This window comes from Ranitomeya variabilis, chromosome 4 (genome assembly GCF_051348905.1).
Source record: "Ranitomeya variabilis isolate aRanVar5 chromosome 4, aRanVar5.hap1, whole genome shotgun sequence".
NCBI lineage: Eukaryota > Metazoa > Chordata > Amphibia > Anura > Dendrobatidae > Ranitomeya > Ranitomeya variabilis.
In genome coordinates this window covers 228,346,700-228,364,837 of record NC_135235.1, presented here as the reverse complement: position 1 = coordinate 228,364,837, position 18,138 = coordinate 228,346,700, and the positions used below count along the sequence as shown (strand labels likewise).

The 18,138-nt window shown below is 43.9% G+C and overlaps 1 protein-coding gene across 3 annotated transcripts in view; it reads left to right on the top strand.

The window, feature by feature from the left end:
• Positions 1-17,567, top strand: part of LOC143770481 (dual specificity tyrosine-phosphorylation-regulated kinase 1B-like) — a 64,371-nt gene extending 46,804 nt beyond the window's left edge. For all 3 annotated transcript variants that reach the window (XM_077260125.1, XM_077260128.1, XM_077260124.1), the window contains exons 2-11: positions 5,903-6,045; positions 6,842-6,961; positions 8,972-9,160; positions 10,718-10,865; positions 11,393-11,679; positions 12,159-12,305; positions 12,499-12,639; positions 12,799-13,102; positions 16,237-16,340; positions 16,877-17,567. In XM_077260125.1, coding sequence (XP_077116240.1) covers positions 5,983-6,045; positions 6,842-6,961; positions 8,972-9,160; positions 10,718-10,865; positions 11,393-11,679; positions 12,159-12,305; positions 12,499-12,639; positions 12,799-13,102; positions 16,237-16,340; positions 16,877-17,389 — 2,016 coding nt within the window. In that variant the 5' untranslated portion in view covers positions 5,903-5,982 and the 3' untranslated portion in view covers positions 17,390-17,567. The remainder of the gene's footprint in view (positions 1-5,902; positions 6,046-6,841; positions 6,962-8,971; positions 9,161-10,717; positions 10,866-11,392; positions 11,680-12,158; positions 12,306-12,498; positions 12,640-12,798; positions 13,103-16,236; positions 16,341-16,876) is intronic.
• The last annotated feature ends 571 nt before the right edge of the window (positions 17,568-18,138 follow it).

Below are 18,138 nucleotides of genomic sequence, written 5' to 3'. Positions count from 1 at the left end.
ACGCGGACAGGTGAATATGTAATACTTACCTGCTCCCGGCGTCCCGCTCCTTCCCCCGGACAGCTGGTCTTCGGTGCCGCAGCCTCTTCCTCTATTAGCGGTCACCGGCACCGCTTCATTAGAGAAATGAATAGGCGGCTCCGCCCCTATGGGAGGTGGAGCAGCCTATTCATTTCTCTAATGAGCGGTCCCACGTGACTGCTCAGGGGAAGAGGCTGCGGCACCCGGAGACCGTGGGACGGCAGGGGGAGCGCCAGGAACGCCGGAACTAGGTGAGTATATGACAGTCCTCACCCGCCGACCCCACCACCGATCATGACTCGAGTATAAGCCGAGAGGGGCACTTTCAGCCCAAAAATTTGGGCTGAAAATCTCGGCTTATACTCGAGTATATACGGTATTTGCCAGGAGTTCTCTACCCTAAACACCATCTCCCCTATTCCTCCTCCCCTCACCATCCCTCCTTATTGATAACACTTCAGAGAACTGATGTAAAGAGAAAACGTCAATATACTCTGCAATGTTGATTTATTAACTGTTAAATACAAAATGTTAATAAAAATGTTGGTAAAAGAAGTACTTGCGAACACTAGGTAACCCCATCTTACGCCAGAGACAGCTTGGGTTTAAAGGAGTTGTACAGGACTTTAAGATTGATGGTCTCACTTTAGGATAGGTCATCAGTCTGATTGGCAGGGTGGTGGTGGGGGGGGGACGGGTGATCAGACTCTGACCTATCCTAATGCTAGGCCATCAATGTTAGAGTTCTAAACAGCCCCTTTAATTTATGTCCTCCCCCATAAATCTATCATTCATCTATTGAGGGATATAGCATTATCTGGTTTGTGCGTGATCTCCTGAATTACTGTGATACAAGCTGGGCAGTATTGGGGACAATGTAATGTGAGTTTGTAGACCAGTCTGAGTCTTAGTTACCATTGGTAAATTCAGCAGATCAATAATTTCGAAGCAGCTAACAACATACGTATTGAGCTGATGTAAGAGCACTAGTTGAGACCTCTAGTAATATTCAGTCACCTCCCCTGACTTGCCCATTTTGATATAATGCTCGTATTCTCTAGCATCTTTTCTCACAACTCTTCTTGTACTAAAGAAAGGGGTATGTAGTGGCATAAACCGAATTGCTAACTTCCTACTGACACCATGCAGAGTAGTAGTAATAATAATAACAAAAAAAAATGTTTATTTCTATAGCGCCAACATGTTCCGCAGCACTTTATATTATAGAGGGGATTTGTTCAGACAATAGACATTGCAGCATAATAATAAACACAGATCAAAACAGATACCAGGAGGAGTGAGGGCCCTGGTGCTCTCAAGCTTACAAAGTATGAGGAAAAGGGGAGACACGAGAGGTGGATGGTGACAATTGCTTTCGTTGTTCGGACTAGCCATAGTGTAAGAATCGGGTGTTCATGTAAAGTTGCATGAACTGGTTATCAGCCTAAATATGTAACAGTACAGACACACAGCTATTAACTGCATAAACCATAATCGGGTTCCTCACATCATATTCTCACTTTAAGTTTTTTGAATGGGCCACACAGGGATAGTTAGGTTAATGCGTTGAGACAGTAGGCCAGTCTGAACAAATGCGTTTTTAGGGCACACTTAAAACTGTGGGGATTAATTGTATTAACCTGGGTAGTGTTTTCCAAAGAATTTGCGAAGCACATGAAAAGTCTTGAAGATGGGAGTGGGAGGTTCTGATTATTGAGGATGCTAACCTCGGGTCATTTGCAGAATGGAGAGCATGGGTAGGGAGGTAGACTGAGACCAGGGAGGAGATGTGGGTTGGTGCTGAGCCATGGAGTGCTTTGTGGATGAGGGTAATAGTTTTGTACTGGATTCTGGAGTGGATGGGTAACTAGTGTAATGACTGGCACAGGGTAGAGGCATAAGTGTAACGACTGATGAGGAATATGATCCTGGCTGCAGCATTCAGGACAGATTGGAACGGGGAGAGTTTGGTAGGGAGTTACAATAGTCCAGACGAGAATGAATTAGAAACAGTAAGAGTTTTTGCAGAGTCGAAAGTAAGAAAAGGGCGAATTCTAGAAATGTTTTTGAGATGCAGATAAATAAGAGCGAGCCAGTGATCGGATGTGGGGGCTGAATGAAAGCTCGGAATCAAGTATGACCCCAAGGCAGCAGGCATGTTGCTTGGGAGTAATGGTGGAACCACACACGGAGATGGCAATGTCAGGCAAAGGTAGGTTAGTAGAGGGAGAGAACACGAGGAGTTCAGTTTTTGACTGGTTCAGTTTCAGATAGAGGGAGGACATGATGTTAGAGACAGCGGTAAGACAATCACTGGTGTTTTCTAATAAGGCAGGCGAGATATCAGGAGCAGAAGTGTATAATTGGGTGTCGTCAGCATAGAGATGGTACTGGAAACCAAATCTACTGATTGTCCAATAGGGGCAGTATACAAAGAGAAGAGGAGGGGGCCTAGGACTGATCCATGAGGAACCCCAACAGTAAGGGGAAGGTGAAAGGAGGAGGAACCAGCAAAAGATACAGTGAAGGAGCGATCAGAGAGATAGGAGGAGAACCAGGAGAGAACGGTGTCCTTGAGGCCGATAGAGCGTAGTGAGGAGGAGCTGATGATCCACAGTATCGAATGCTGCGGAGAGATCCAAGAGAATTAGCATGGAGTAGTGACCATTAGAATTAGAGTATTAAAAGATAAAAACAAAAATCTGTATTTGTGGCACATTTTTATTGGGAAGATGTTTTTATGCTAAGTTGAGGAAATGCCTCGGGGCCGAGTAGCTGCACATGAAGCTTAATTGTCTCCATTATGTCTCCAGAGTTTTCATTCTTAATTTTTTGTATCCATATCTCTTGTATGTTCAAATATATATATCGGTTTCCACCACAAGGTTATGCAATGAGGAGGGCCATTTCCACCACCAATATTTGTAGTTTTCTTTGCTATTCTTTTGAAAAGTAGATATCACTTGTGTAGGCCTGGTCCACACCTTTTTAACTGAGAGGCCAGAATCTGGCGCAAATTGTCACAAATTCACACTTATTTATAGCAGGCGTACATTTGATTTTCTGAATTTTAGGGCAGTTCAGAATACTCCAAATTTATTTAAAGGGAGGAATACTGCCTAAAATGACTGTTCAAACCCAGCATATGTGCATGTACGAGCAGTTCTGAGCTCTTATTCCGTTTTATTGTCTCCCTGCTGTGGATCCTGTAAAGTCAGAGCTGTCAATCAAGGAAGGAGGGGGGAGAGATAGACTGGAGAACAAGTAGGTGGGAACGTGCACTGATCTGTTTGATCCCGGCCAAGGGTGCACTCATGGTTTGAGCAGTGGTTTTGTGCTGTGCTTGGTTTGAGCAGTGGTTTTGTGCTGTGCTTTATGTCGACTCTATTCCTTAAAGGGGTTGTTCCCACTGCAGAACTGAGCGTCCACAAGACGAGGCGCCTGCACACTCCCGTTCCTGCCAGGTATATTCCAGCTGGCAATTTATTCATACATTTCCATGTGGAATGACAGGCGTACAGCGTTGGAGAGAAATTAAAATGCTCCAGAAGGATTTTGGTGCTAAATACATATATTTACCAAAACTGACATATGGAGAGGGGACGATAGATATAAGATGGCTAAAATCCTGGAGTTCGTGAATGTATTGTTGTAGCATAAAGCGCGGATCTTGTGGGCGTTTCTAACCCTGTAATCCACAGGCGTGATTCGGTGCGCACCATCACATTCCGGGCTGCCGCTGTTCAGGGCATCTGGCTTCTTTCTTTCGCCGTGGATTGGGGGCGGCCGTGGCACTTCCATCTGTATTCGGTGCATTGTGGATATAAACACATATAACGCATAATAGCACGGTATTTAGGAAGGTTTTTCTGCTGCAGATCCTCCTTTCCCGTCTCTGACAGGGAGGAGTTCGCCGGTTTCCTTGCCAACCACGAACCGGCTGCTGGCAGCTGTGTTTAGTCAGCTGTGTGCATGGTGGTATTATGGGTACTGCCGCTGCTGAGACAGCACAGCTGACTTTTTTTTTTTTTTCTTATTTTTAGTCTAACCCTGCCCATAGATACTAGTTCTTCATTGGATACCTGTATTGCTGGTTGGACCAATTAGAGGAGGAAATTAGAACGACTTTTGGACTAGCAAGCAGTGTGCCTGCTGGTCCCCAGCGAGCAGACATAAATTCATGTTTGCTAAGTGTGTTATGTAAGGCGGAGAAGTTTGCTTTGCTGGAGACTTTCTTCCTTTCTCGCCGCCCAAAAGCTAATGAATGGTCCAGACATATAGCAACAGTCCTCCTCCATATGTCATAAATGCGGAATTGTAATTCAGCAGTTGGCGTTACGTTGAGCATCATAGTGCATTCATGTTTCAGAAGGGGATGATTTTCTTTTTTTTCCTTTTTGTCTGAGCTGTTGCTTGGCAACCTGTAGATGCGCTACGAGAGCACTTGTATTGAATAGCGGTTGCATATTGTCACTTTGTACCGATTGTCCTAATTCAGTTTCAGGAGATGCAGGTATGTTGTTCCAGCAAGGTGATTAAAACATGCATCTGATTTGCCCAGTTGTTTTGGACTCGGTTTGTGCAATGTTGTGGCCCAAGATTTGGAAACGAGAAACCGCTGAAAATGAATAAATCTGTGGTGTTGGAGTAACGAGGCTTGAATGCGTCTTGTTTGTAGTGTATTGGCATCTGAATATCTTAAAGACGTTGACAAGTTTCAAATTGCAACACCAAGAAGGAAAAGTCGTGAACGGTGAATCATAGGATCAATGGACATGTTAATGATCTGTAAAGGATGATCAAAACGGAAACCAAAGTTTCTAAACATATTGATTGTCAGAAACCATGGTGTAAGTCACACGCAGAAGTGCACACTTGTATGTCTGAAGATGCTTCTGTGGTGGTAGCACGTTTAGACCATGCAGGGCAGGCTACTCACGAGCATCGTGTTCAACAGCAGTGACTGAGATACTTAAATAATAATTTATATTTCTACAGCACAAGCAAATTCTGCAGTACGTTACAATTTAAGGGGACATATATAAAATAACACATAGTTCACCACTTACAGCAGGAATGGGGGCTGTGCTTACAATCTAGAAGGAAATAAGGGGGGGCACAATAGGTAAAATGGGCTTGTCGTGTAATTTCAGCCATCATTATAATAGGGGTAATGGTACAAATCTGTATGATTCAGTCATCAGCCAGGGCTATTGGGTGCATGGAGGATGTGGAGACAGGTGAATAGGAAGTAACAGAGAAGAGTTAGATTTGTGAAGTGAGGTGACAGTAGGCCTGTCTAAAGAGATGTGTTTTTAAAGCACATTATATGGACTGCCCATGGATATATTAGGGACTGGTGTTAGAGGGAACATTTGCTGTCATTTTTTTTGTAGGTTAAGGTTGATCTGGGAACAGCTCTGATTTGCCTGTTTTTTTAGAGGGTCCTGCTTGCAAAACTAACATTGGAAAGACCTTTTGAAATAGAATTTCTTTTGAATGTGATTAGCTCGGTCTGCAGCTTCGTTAGTTTGCTTTATAAAAAAAAAAAAAAAGTAGCTAGACTCTTAAGTGGTGGTCCATGTGTGTTCCTAGTCTTCATCTGCACAGTTATGTCTGAGCCCGGTGTATGTGAAGGGTATGCAGACATATTGGTTTTAAACATGCCTCCCTTAATGGGGGGGTAATTTGGACACCTTTTTTGTGAAATAATCACATGCCACTAAATTCTCCATCGCCGTGTCCGGTCTCTCCAAGCATCAAGCTTTCAACGTGTGCTTGTAAATTTTAGAGGTGCCACAGGCTTCTGCATGTTTTACATATTGATACCTGTGTGTCATTTAGTAGTGAGTAAGCTTTTCCAATTTTTATTTCCATGTAGGTGGCAGCAGTACAGGATGCAAGTCCTCCTCTTCTTTCTGTCTGGCTGCCCCTTTTGCCTTTGTCCCCACTGAGGCAAGCATGTCGAGCCAGCACAGCCACGCTCCGTTCTCCAGCCTCCAATCAATGGCTGATCATCAGCAGGTAACTAGAACATGGCCTTACGTTATATCACTTGTTTTGCGCCACCACATTTTGCAGAGTGGTGCACGTGGTTCATGAACTCTGCGTATGAGCAACAATGCTCTTTTTATTTTCTTTGCATTTCTTTATGCCTTTTTAAGAGCCATAAGGCACATGCTCCACAGAAAGGGTTGTGCCTTTTCAGACAATGTTCTTTTGCAGCTTCACTTTAACAACAAACCATCTTGTTGTTGCCTTCTCTGGTCCTCTGGCGAGTCTGCGCCACTATTTCTAGCTTTGACTGTGGCATATGTTGTCGCAATCATTGAGCTCAATGGGTCGCCCATTTACATTGAGCTCACTGATTATTTGTCAATGACTCAGTGCTGTAGCCAATGTTCGACACTGGGGGCTGTGGCAGAGCTTTACAGGTGGACCCAGTGAAGGCAAGGACAGTTGTGTGGTGTTTTTTTTTGTTTTTTTACCATAGCAGAACATTGGCTAAAAGGGGACAATCCCTTAAAAAGTGGTGTAAATATAACATAGACTTTAAAAAGGGCAAAAAAATGTGAATAAATAAAAAAAAATAGGCACAAACCTCACACAAGTACATATGAGGTCGTACGAGTGACACCTTCCCAGAATGTGGGGGGGGAAATCATTATGTAATTAGAGAGATCTTTTTTTGCTTGCCTACTTTTTCCACAAATATTCACAAAATGTAGCTTTTTTTCTTCAGTTTTTGTTTCATAATTCGTGTATGTAAATGGCTTGGTTAATTAACACCAAGTGGGTATTATTTTCATGTATGCACCAGGTCCTGCCAGACATGACAATTCTACAACGGCGGATTCCATTAACCTTCCGAGACTCGGCAGCTGCACCGCTACGGAAGCTTTCAGTGGACTTGATAAAGACTTACAAGCACATAAATGAGGTTAGTTCACAATAATTGTCAGTATAGTTGTGAATAATTATTAAAGTTGTTCACATATTGCTGTTTTGCCACAAACTTTTGAAAAGGAAAGTCTCTGCACACCCATTTTATTTTAAGTTGATCCATTGCCTCACACTTTGCATCTCCCTGTCAGATTTAATTTCGGGTTCTGCTTGCACTTGATGTAATTTGCTTGAGTGACTACAGTCCTTTGTCAGAGTTCTGAAACAAAATGATGAAAAAAAGTTGAATTTCGCTCGGTAATATAAAGTTATACCAACTCCTGAATGGTTTTCCCACACTAGTGAATGTCAACCGGATATACAGTAGGGAAGAGAAGTATTTCATATATTATTATTTATTTCTTATTGCGCCATTTATTCCATGTTGCTTTACATGTGAGAAGGGGTATACATAATAAGAAAGTACAATAATCTTAAACAATACAAGACACGACTGGTACAGAAGGAGAGAGGACCCTGCCCACGAGGGCTCACAATATACAGCTGATTTTGCAAGTTTTCCCACCTACAAAGAATGGAGAGGTCTGTAATTTTTATCATAGGTACACTTCTATGCCAGATTTTTTATTTGGTTCGGGCCTGGAGACTGGCTAGGCCACTCCAAGACCTTTGAAATGCTTCCTACGGAGCCAATACTTAGCTGCCCTTGCTTTTTCGGGTCATTGTCATGCTGGAAGACCCAGCCACGACCCATCTTTAATCCTGTTACTGAGGGAAGGAGGTTGTTTGCCAAAATCTTGCGATACATGACCCATCCATCCTTCTTCTCTTCAATACGGTGCAGTCGTCCTGTCCCCTTTGCAGACAAGCACCCCCTAAGTATGATGTTTCCCCCACTATGCTTCACGGTTAGGATGGTGTTCTTGTAGTTGTACTCATCCTTTTTCTTCCTTCACATACGGCGAGTGGAGTTGATACCAAAAAGTTCTAATTTGGTCTCATCTGACCACATGACCTTCTCCAATGTCTCCTCTGAATCATCCAGATGGTCATTGGCGAACTTCAAACGGGCTTGGATATGTGTTGGCGTGAGCAGGGTGACCTTGCGTGCCCTGCAGGATTTTAATCCTTGATGGCCTAGTGTATTACTAACCGTAATGTTTGCTACTGTGGTACCCGCTCTCCTCAGGTCATTGATCAGGTCCTTTCTTGTAGTTCTTGGCTGATTCCTGACCTTTCTCAATCATCTTTACCCCACAAGGCGAGATCTTGCTTGGAGCTCCAGACCGAGGCTATCTTGTGTGTCTTCCATCTTCTAATAATTGTGCCAACAGTTGTTGCCTTCTCACCAAGCTGCTTGCCTATTGTCCTGTAGCCCATCCCAGCCTTGTACAGGGCTACAATTTTGTCCCTGGTGTCCTTAGACAGCTCTTTGGTCTTGGCCATGGTGGAGAGGTTGAAGTGTGATTGTGTGTGGACAATTGCAATTAATACAGATAATGAGGTCAGAGTAGGAGGGCTTCTTAAAGAAAACCTACAGATTTGTAAGAGCCACAATTCTTGCTGGTTGGTCGGAGATCAAATACTTAATTTGCATTTTATTGCATGACATATGTAATAGTCATACAACGTGATTTTTCTGGATTTTATGTTTAGAGTCTGTCTCTCACAGGTGAAGTGTAGCTACGATAAAAATTAGACCTCTCCATTCTTTTTAGGGGGGAACTTGTAAAATTGGCAGTGTATCAAATACTTAATTTCTCCACTGTATATAACTCTTGCCAAATGCACATTCATGCACCTCCCTGGATGGGAGAAGTTTAAGAAATCCTGTTTGTAAATCCATCATGACCTAAATAGGCATATATAGATTTCCATAGAACAATTTTTAGTTCCCCTTTCAAACTATGTGTAGAAACCAAAGGAATCATCTCCTCACAACACAACGTATAACTTGTGCAGCGATATATATATATTTTTTTTTTTTCTTTCCCTTCAATTAACGACCAATGACACTGAAATGTAATTAGTGTATGTGTAATTTCAGGTTTATTACGCTAAAAAGAAGCGCCGTGCCCAACAAGTGCCACCCGAAGACTCCAGCACGAAGAAGGAAAGGAAAGTGTTCAACGATGGATTTGACGATGATAACTACGATTACATAGTTAAAAACGGAGAGAAGTGGATGGACCGATACGAAATAGATTCACTGATTGGAAAAGGATCTTTTGGACAGGTAAACGGATTGGAGAATCATTCAGAAAAGCCTGTGTGTGATATATATGATATTCATCTCTGTGTATGTGTATACATCATATATCCTGTCCTCTGCGTTATAACTGTGTGTGTGTGTGTACATGTACCGTATTTTTCGGACTATAAGGCGCACCCCAAATTTGGGGTGAAAATTGCAGAAAAAAAGATTTTTTATAAGATGGGGGTCCATCTTATTGTCCGAATTTACAGTATCTTACCTGAGGGCTGGCGGTGGCAGAGCAGGGTCACAGGAGGCATGGTGTCGGCAGAGGTGGGGTGATGCGGTACGGCGTGAACCTGAGCAGGGTCCCTTCCTGCTTAGGTGGGCAACGCCACGGCCTGGTGTCCATGGGAGGGTTGCAGCAGTGGTTACCGGCGGAGGTGCTGGGATGAGGAGGTGCTGGGATGAGGAGGTGCTGGGATGAGGAGGTGCTGGGATGAGGAGGTGCTGGGATGAGGGGGTGCTGGGATGAGGAGGTGCTGGGATGAGGAGGTGCTGGGATGAGGAGGTGCTGGGATGAGGAGGTGCTGGGATGAGGAGGTGCTGGGATGAGGAGGTGCTGGGATGAGGAGGTGCTGGGATGAGGAGGTGCTGGGATGAGGAGGTGCTGGGATGAGGAGGTGCTGGGATGAGGAGGTGCTGGGATGAGGAGGTGCTGGGATGAGGAGGTGCTGGGATGAGGTATGGCGTCAGAGGGGTCCCTTTCCCCGGTGAGGTGATGCAGCAGCCCGGTAAGCAGCAGAGCCGGGTGAATACTGTTATTAGCGGTGGTGGCGGCCATCTTCCCGAGGCCGCGGGTGCGCAGATGAAGCGCTCTGCTTCCCGGGGCTTCAGGAAAATGGCCGCGGGATGCCACGCGTGCGCAGATGGAGATCGCGGCGGCCATTTTCCTGAAGCCACGAACTTCAGGAAAATGGCCGCCGCGATCCCCATCTGCGCACGCGCGGCATCCCGCGGCCATTTTCCTGAAGCCCCGGGAAGCAGAGCGCTCCATCTGCGCACGCGCGGCCTCCGGAAGATAGCCGCCACCACCGCTAACAGGATTCACCCGGCTCTGCTGCTCACCGGGCTGCTGCATCACCTCACCGGGGAAAGGGACCCCGCTCACTGCGCCTCCTCATCTCCGCACCTCTGCCACCGTACCTCTGCCGCCACGGTAAGCCTGCATTGCGACTATTAGACGCACCCCCCATTTTCCCCCCTTTTTTGGGGGGGAAAAAGTGCGTCTTGTAGTCCGAAAAATACGGTATATTTTACAGCTAAAGAATAATGATCGTTTTAGAATATTGATTTGGGTTTGAGGCTTTTTTTATGTGATGTTTGTGACTCATTCATCAGTATTGGAGCCCGTATATTACAGCGGCCACTAAACAATCTCTTTGATAACAGCAGTTTTGTTGCTGATATGAATTAGTACATAAATGAGAATGGTGCGGTCAATACTATATAACTATAGTTCCTAGCTTTACTAGTATATCTTATGAACGTGGTGTTTTTATTTTTCTTCTGCGTTAAACCCAACTATGTATTTTTCAGGTGGTGAAGGCATACGATCACCACGATCAAGAATGGGTAGCCATTAAAATTATTAAAAATAAGAAGGCTTTTTTGAACCAGGCCCAGATAGAGCTGAGACTACTTGAGCTTATGAACAAACATGACACCGAAATGAAGTATTACATTGGTAAGTAATGACACAATTATTAAAATTGATGGTTTATCCTGACAATGGGCTGTGACTAGGAGAAAGCTGCAAGTGCTTGTGACTGCTTAAGGGTATATTCTCATGGAGCAGATATTCATTCCTGCAGCTCAAGTCTGAACGGGGCTTGAAGAAATCCTTTTGCTTTTCACCAAAACTAATCAAGATGAATGGAACAGATCTTAAGTTGCAGAATTTTCTGCTCCTTAAAAGTTTACCTTAAGGCTCATTAAAAAAAAAAACTGGTCTGACCAGAGCGTAATCCAAATTCGTTTTCTAGAGCTCTTTGCATTTTGCCACTTTTCCAGTTTGCTATTTTTGGGGGAAAAACAAACTGACATCCTGCTTACCTTTGACTTCTTAGTTGTAGAGATTTAAATATTAAAAAATAAACTCTGTAAATCCCAAAAGAAACTGTGTATTGTGGATGCGACTTTCTAACGCAGTGATACAATTGCACTGGATGTGTCTGCGGTCTGAAATGTCACCAGCGTTCTTTGTCTTTGCAGTGCATCTAAAGCGGCACTTTATGTTTCGGAACCATCTATGTCTGGTGTTCGAGCTTCTGTCCTACAACTTGTATGACCTTCTAAGAAATACAAACTTCCGTGGAGTTTCTCTAAACTTAACCCGAAAGTTTGCTCAGCAACTGTGCACCGCTCTGCTCTTCTTGGCCACTCCTGAACTCAGCATCATTCATTGCGACCTGAAACCCGAGAACATTCTTCTATGTAACCCAAAACGTAGTGCCATCAAAATTGTGGACTTTGGTAGCTCCTGTCAGCTTGGACAAAGGGTATGTGTTTAGTAGTGATGTAAAAAACATTCTCATAGTCTTGTCAGGAGGGACTTGTGTAATGCAATAGGTCAGGTCGTTGGAGTGGAGCAGGATCGGTAATGTTGAATTTCGGATCCCAAGCATGTTTTTTTTTGGGGGGGGGGGGGGGGGGGTTACTGATTTTCAGTATGTCTGCCTGTGACTTGCTCCCTTCTCACTAAGAATGCACACACATTTTTTTTTCCTTTTTAGCTCATGAATCCATCAAAAATCATTTATTTGCCTGCTGTGCCCAAATAAGTTAAATAACAATATTTTTATTTTTTGATTTTTTTTTTTTTTTTTTTCTTTTTCTCTAGTTTGTCCAAATAAGTAGCAATGTTGGCCATGATTCATTCCATCTGTCTTCAGCTGCCCGGGCATCTGTTTAGGTTGCCTTGTGGAAGGAATCAAATCTCTTAGCTATCTAGTAACCACAAATCTTATTATTTTCAAAGATCTACCAGTATATTCAAAGCCGCTTTTATCGGTCGCCTGAGGTGTTACTGGGGATGCCGTATGACCTGGCAATAGACATGTGGTCTTTGGGGTGTATTTTGGTGGAAATGCACACAGGAGAACCTTTATTCAGCGGATCCAATGAGGTAAGAAATGGTGATAAAGAATAACCGCTGCCCAATATGATTAAATTATTTTGCCTGTCTATTTCTCTAGAATTGTATAATAATTTATTTCCTGCTTGAAGGCAGCGATTTCATGTATAGCCCAGTCTCATCATGGCTGCTGTTCTGCATTTGTGAAGTATAAAAACTAATAAAACTGCTTGTGATACAAAAGGTGGACCAGATGAACAAAATAGTGGAAGTCCTGGGAACTCCCCCAAACCACATGTTGGATCAGGCCCCAAAGGCACGGAAATACTTTGACAAACTTCCTGAAGGAACGTGGACTGTAAAGAAAAATAAAGATATCAAGAAGGTAAAACCATTAAAAAAATTCCATTACTTGTGATGTGATCATCTGCTAACTTCATACAATTTTGATGAATATCGACATGTATCAAGGTTTAAAATATCAGAGTTTTTCTGCTTGGTGCTCTAAATGAAACCTACGATCTGAAATCTTTTATTCTTTTAGGACTACAAAGTGCCAGGAACTCGTAGGCTTCATGAAGTTCTGGGTGTAGAAACCGGTGGTCCCGGTGGACGTAGAGGAGGAGAACAGGGACATTCGCCATCCGATTATCTCAAATTTAAAGATTTAATTTTACGGATGTTGGATTATGACCCTAAAACTAGGATTACCCCTTTTTATGCGCTCCAGCACAATTTCTTCAAGAAAACGACAGATGAAGGGACAAATACAAGTAACAGTAACTCTACAAGCCCTGCAATGGACCATAGTCACTCTACCAGTACAACTAGTTCTGTGTCCAGCTCAGGTGAGGTATTGCCTGTGCCGGCACAAAGTATTACAGCATATTTTACAGCTATGACAAAATGTGTGTTGGCTCCAAGTCGGTCTGTTGTAAATCTGATCTCTACTGTTGGAAGGATATATATAATATGTATGTGCTTTGATAAGCCGCCAATTCTGTCCTCTTGGTTCCTCATAGAGGATGGGAATATATAGGGATTATTAAGATTATAATACATACAAGATATATATATATATAATATAAATATATTTATTTATTTTTTTATAACTTTTGTAATGCCATGTTATAAAAGTCCTATATATTTAAGAGAAAACATAAAATTATATTTTTTATGTATATAGAAAAATATATAATTTTGTTTGTAAAATATATACATTAAAGTTAATACTATTTATCACTTTTTCTTAAAATATAGCAATATTTTTTTGTATAAAAATATTTTTATTTCATAGATCAATATAGTGCACATAAAATAAAAAAACTAGATAAAATATATTCAGATAAATTCGCTCCTTTCTCATCCTTGACTGATTTTTCACTCTCAAAATTCTCTTTTCACTGGTAAAATCTGTCTTAAGTGAACAGTTTCCTATTACTGAGATAGGCAAGTCGGTGCTCATAAAGCTCTATGGAGAGCAAGCGTGCAGCAGATTGTTGGCCTCTCGTTCCTCCATAGAATTTTAAAGGGAACCTGTCACCCCCAAAATCGAAGATGAGCTAAGCCCACCAGCATCAGGGGCTTATCTACAGCATTCTAGAATGCATTCTGGAATGCTGTAGATAAGCCCCCGATGTATCCTGAAAGATGAGAAAAAGAGGTTCGATTATACTCACGCGGGCGGTCCGGTCCGGGGCCTCCCATCTTCATACGATGACGTCCTCTTCTTGTCTTCACGCTCCGGCGCAGGCGTACTTTGCCTGCCCTGTTGAAGGCAGAGCAAGGTACTGCAGTGCGCAGGCGCCGGGCCTCTCTGACCATTCCCTGCGCACTGCAGTACTTTGCTCTGCCCTCAACAGAGCAGACAAAGTACGCCTGCGCTGGAGCCGCAGCGTGAAGACAAGAAGAGGACGTCATCGTAAGAAGATGGGAGGCGCCGGACTGGACCACAACACCCATCAGACCGGACCACAGCGGGGAAGGCCCCTGGGTGAGTATAATCTAACCTCTTTTTCTCATCTTACAGGGTACATCGGGGGCTTATCTACAGCATTACCGAATGCATTATAGAATGCTGTAGATAAGCCCCTGATGCTGGTGGGCTTAGCTCATCTTCGATTTTGGGGGTGACAGGTTCCCTTTAAAGCACAAACTATTATCTCCTATCTCAGTAACGTCTAAACAGAATACAGATTTTTCCAATAAATTGGGCATGAAAGATCAGTCCAGGAGGAGAAAGTGGATTTTCTGATAAAGCTGCTTATTTTCATGTGTACTGTTTTCTTATGATTATTCTCTGCTTATTGAACGTGGTTTCTTCTGCATGGTCATCAGCATCGCTGCTGTGAACAGAAAGTTTTTTAAGTTATTGGGCATATCAAGCTCAAAACTATTGACCATATGTCACAAATGTGTATCTGAAGGGATTTTCCATTTTATCTCTGAAGTTCTCAATCTGACTTGTTTGAGTTTGGTCAAGCATATTTGTCGGATGTTTGATCTTAGAGGAATTAATCGTGGAGGGGTCTCCCTATCTGAGCCATTCGATATGCGGCGTCCAGAGGTGGCTGGGACTGCAGAGGCCTCTGCGCCATCGTCTCTGTAACTTATCTCGATTGTAGCGTGACCCCTCCAATGTTCTCCTAATCCCACCACCTCTTGTTGCTTATGAAAGGCTAAAATGATATTTTATTTTTTTTTTTTCTTGAGGCGAGTGCCCATGTTTGTTTTGTAATTGTTCGATAATGGCTTACACACTTGAATGCTTTATGCAGTGCCAATGTAATCTGAAGCCCTACATCATTCACTTTAGTGTGTCAGCCATTTACACACTATAGAAAGCCACATATAACACTTGATATGGGTTTGAGAGTGCGGGAGGAAACCAGGACCGCCTGGATGGTTTGGATGAAACCCACCCAAACTGTATGCCACTGATGCCCTTGGTAGTTCCAAGCCCTAGGACCTCAGTGCAAGGTTGCAGCGATGACCACGCAGGTGCAAACTGAGTAACAATGTATAGATTTATCATGGAAGATCAGGAGCAATTGTTGTGTTCATTGTTCTTGGTTTTATTCCATCCATTTCTGTCGAGTCTTCAGCCCCTTAAAGGGAACCTGTCACCACGTTTTTGGAAGATGGGATAAAAATAGCGTTAAATAGGGGCAGAGGTGGGCGTTACATTAGTGTGTTTGTTATGCGTTTATTACCCACCTAAGTTGCCGAAATACCTTTGCAAAGTCCGTTTTCGCCTGTCAATCAGGCTGGTCTGGTCAAAAGGGCGTGTTGTCTTCCCCCAGATTTTGTGTAGTTTTCCGTTGGTGGCGTAGTGGTGTGCGCATGGCCAAGGTCCCGAATCCTCTGCCAGGGGATTTAAAAGAGCGCGCTGTTCGTTATTTCATTGGTGATCGGTGGGCGCGGCCATCTTCCTTTGGCCGCGCGTGCGCAGAAGCGGCGCTCTGCTGGCCGCGGCTTCAGGAAAATGGCCGCGGGATGCCGCGCGTGCGCAGATGGATATCGCGGCGGCCATTTTCCTGAAGCCGCAGCCAGCAGAGCGCCGCTTCTGCGCACGCGCGGCCAAAGGAAGATGGCCGCGCCCACCGATCACCAATGAAATAACGAACAGCGCGCTCTTTTAAATCCCCTGGCAGAGGATTCGGGACCTTGGGCATGCGCACACCACTACGCCACCAACGGAAAACTACGCAAAATCTGGGGGAAGACAACACGCCCTTTTGACCAGACCAGCCTGATTGACAGGCGAAAACGACTACTTTGGTAACGTATTTCGGCAGCACAGGTGGGGAATCGGGGTACACAAACTACACTATTGTAATGCTCAGCTCAGGCCCTATTTAACAGTATTTTTATCTCATACCGAAAAAACGGGGTGACAGGTTCCCTTTAAGTAGACTGGTTTCTGGACACGTCTTGCTTGTGTCGTCTGCTTCTTCTCATACTTGTTCTGCTTTACCCACAGGAGGATCAAGTGGCTCTTCTAATGATAACCGCAATTACCGGTACAGCAACCGATACTATAACAGCGCCGTCGCTCACACAGATTATGAGATGCAGAGTCCACAGGTAAGCGGTTGATACAGTTCCTGCATAGTCTTAACATTGCGTTGAGGGAAAGATAATGGGTACAAGACTTTCATACTGCAGATTGCTCTAGATCTCCAGAAAATGTGATTTATGTATTTTTTTTAAACTTCTAACTGTATATGGAAGAGTTTCCGTATTGCAGATGATTGCTGGCGCACGAGTGTAGAATAAGCAGATGATGACTTACCATTGTAGGGAGGAAGGAGTCGCTACTGTCTCCTGTACAGTGTGCGTTTACTGACACACAACGGCGCCACCTGGTGTTCAGTGGATGGCAATGTACATACACTGAGCTGATTGCCAAAAATTGTGTGCAAGGAATGATCCTGGGATGTGGAGAGGTTGAATGTCGTCTACTCAGTGAGACAAATCTCTGTTCCCGGGGTCAATGCTTTCTGCAGCACTCGGGCTCTTGTTATAGTCACATCCGCGTGTGAGACGTATGGAAGTGATCAGTACGGGATGTATGGCATTACCTGTATGTTAATGTGGTTGTGTTTCTCGTCTCTCCCCAGACTCATTCTCAGCAGCAGATAAGACTGTGGGCCGGCGGAGATGTTCCCATCACAAACAGCGATTCCTACCCTCAGATCTTACCTCACAAGCCTACTCCCAGTCAGCCGCAGCATTTTCATGGAAACGAACCACATCACCCTCACCCACTGTATCATCACGTTAACCGGCCACACTACCATCGGCAGCTCATCACCTCCTCTTCTCCGCAAATCCCCGAGTCTATGGAGCTCAGCTTGGGACACAGACACCCCCAGTCTTCCTCTTCATTGCACCCACACCACCCTAGCTTAGACTGCACTCCGTTTGGCTCCTCAAACTTACACTTAGGGGTTTCTGCTTTTCGGACTAGAACAGTCAGCGGGCATAACGATTCTGGCGTGCCTCTGAATTATCCCTACTCTAGCAACACATCCAGCATGGTTGGACCACCTCATATCCGAAACAGGACGGAAACTGAAGAGAGTGCGATGTTAGGCGTTTGTGTCCCTCAGAGTACGGCAGCAAGCTCTTGATGATTCTTTCATGTAAAATTAAAGCCATACCAATAATAGAAAAAAATGAATTCGGAGGAGGAGGGCTGACAGGCTGCAGGGTGGGGTTGTGGAAAAAGGGTGAGCTGGCTTTTATCACAACCATCAAAACAAAAAAAAATGTCAAGGTGTAGCTGTTAATGTGAATTGTTTATTTATTAAAAAAAAAAAAATCACTACGAGAGGAGTGTGAAGTGTGTGTTGACCCATGAGAAGCCGTTTTAAACAGACTTCAATTGGACTGCTCTTTTTCTTTTTCTTTTTTAAATTTTCTTTATTTTTTATTGCTTTTTTTGACACACTGGTAGAAGTTTAACCTGTGCAAAGACTTCAAGACATTTCCAATGCTTCCATTTCTATCATAAAAGTTCCTCTTCAGAAGAAGCAGGATGATCCAGACTTACTTTGCACGTCAGTGAACTCGTTTACAGGCCAAACGTCACTCTGCAAAACACTGTCTGTGCCAGTTGCCCTACGCTGCCATCTTAAGCATTCATCCAGATCTCTCCTGTGTTGCCCCCCTGTCCTTCCCCCACCTTATACCAACCTTCTCGCTAGGGTGCAGATTTATGCACTTCACTGGAATAACCTTGGCTGCTAACTCCACTCTCTCAACTGGAATTGCTGCTAAAACTCTTTAACAGTTTTTGCTTTCTAAGAAACCTAAAGGTTCCCCCATGTCTTTTATTTATGACTTCGTACTCAGTCGGTTTTAGCTGTTTCAGGAAAGA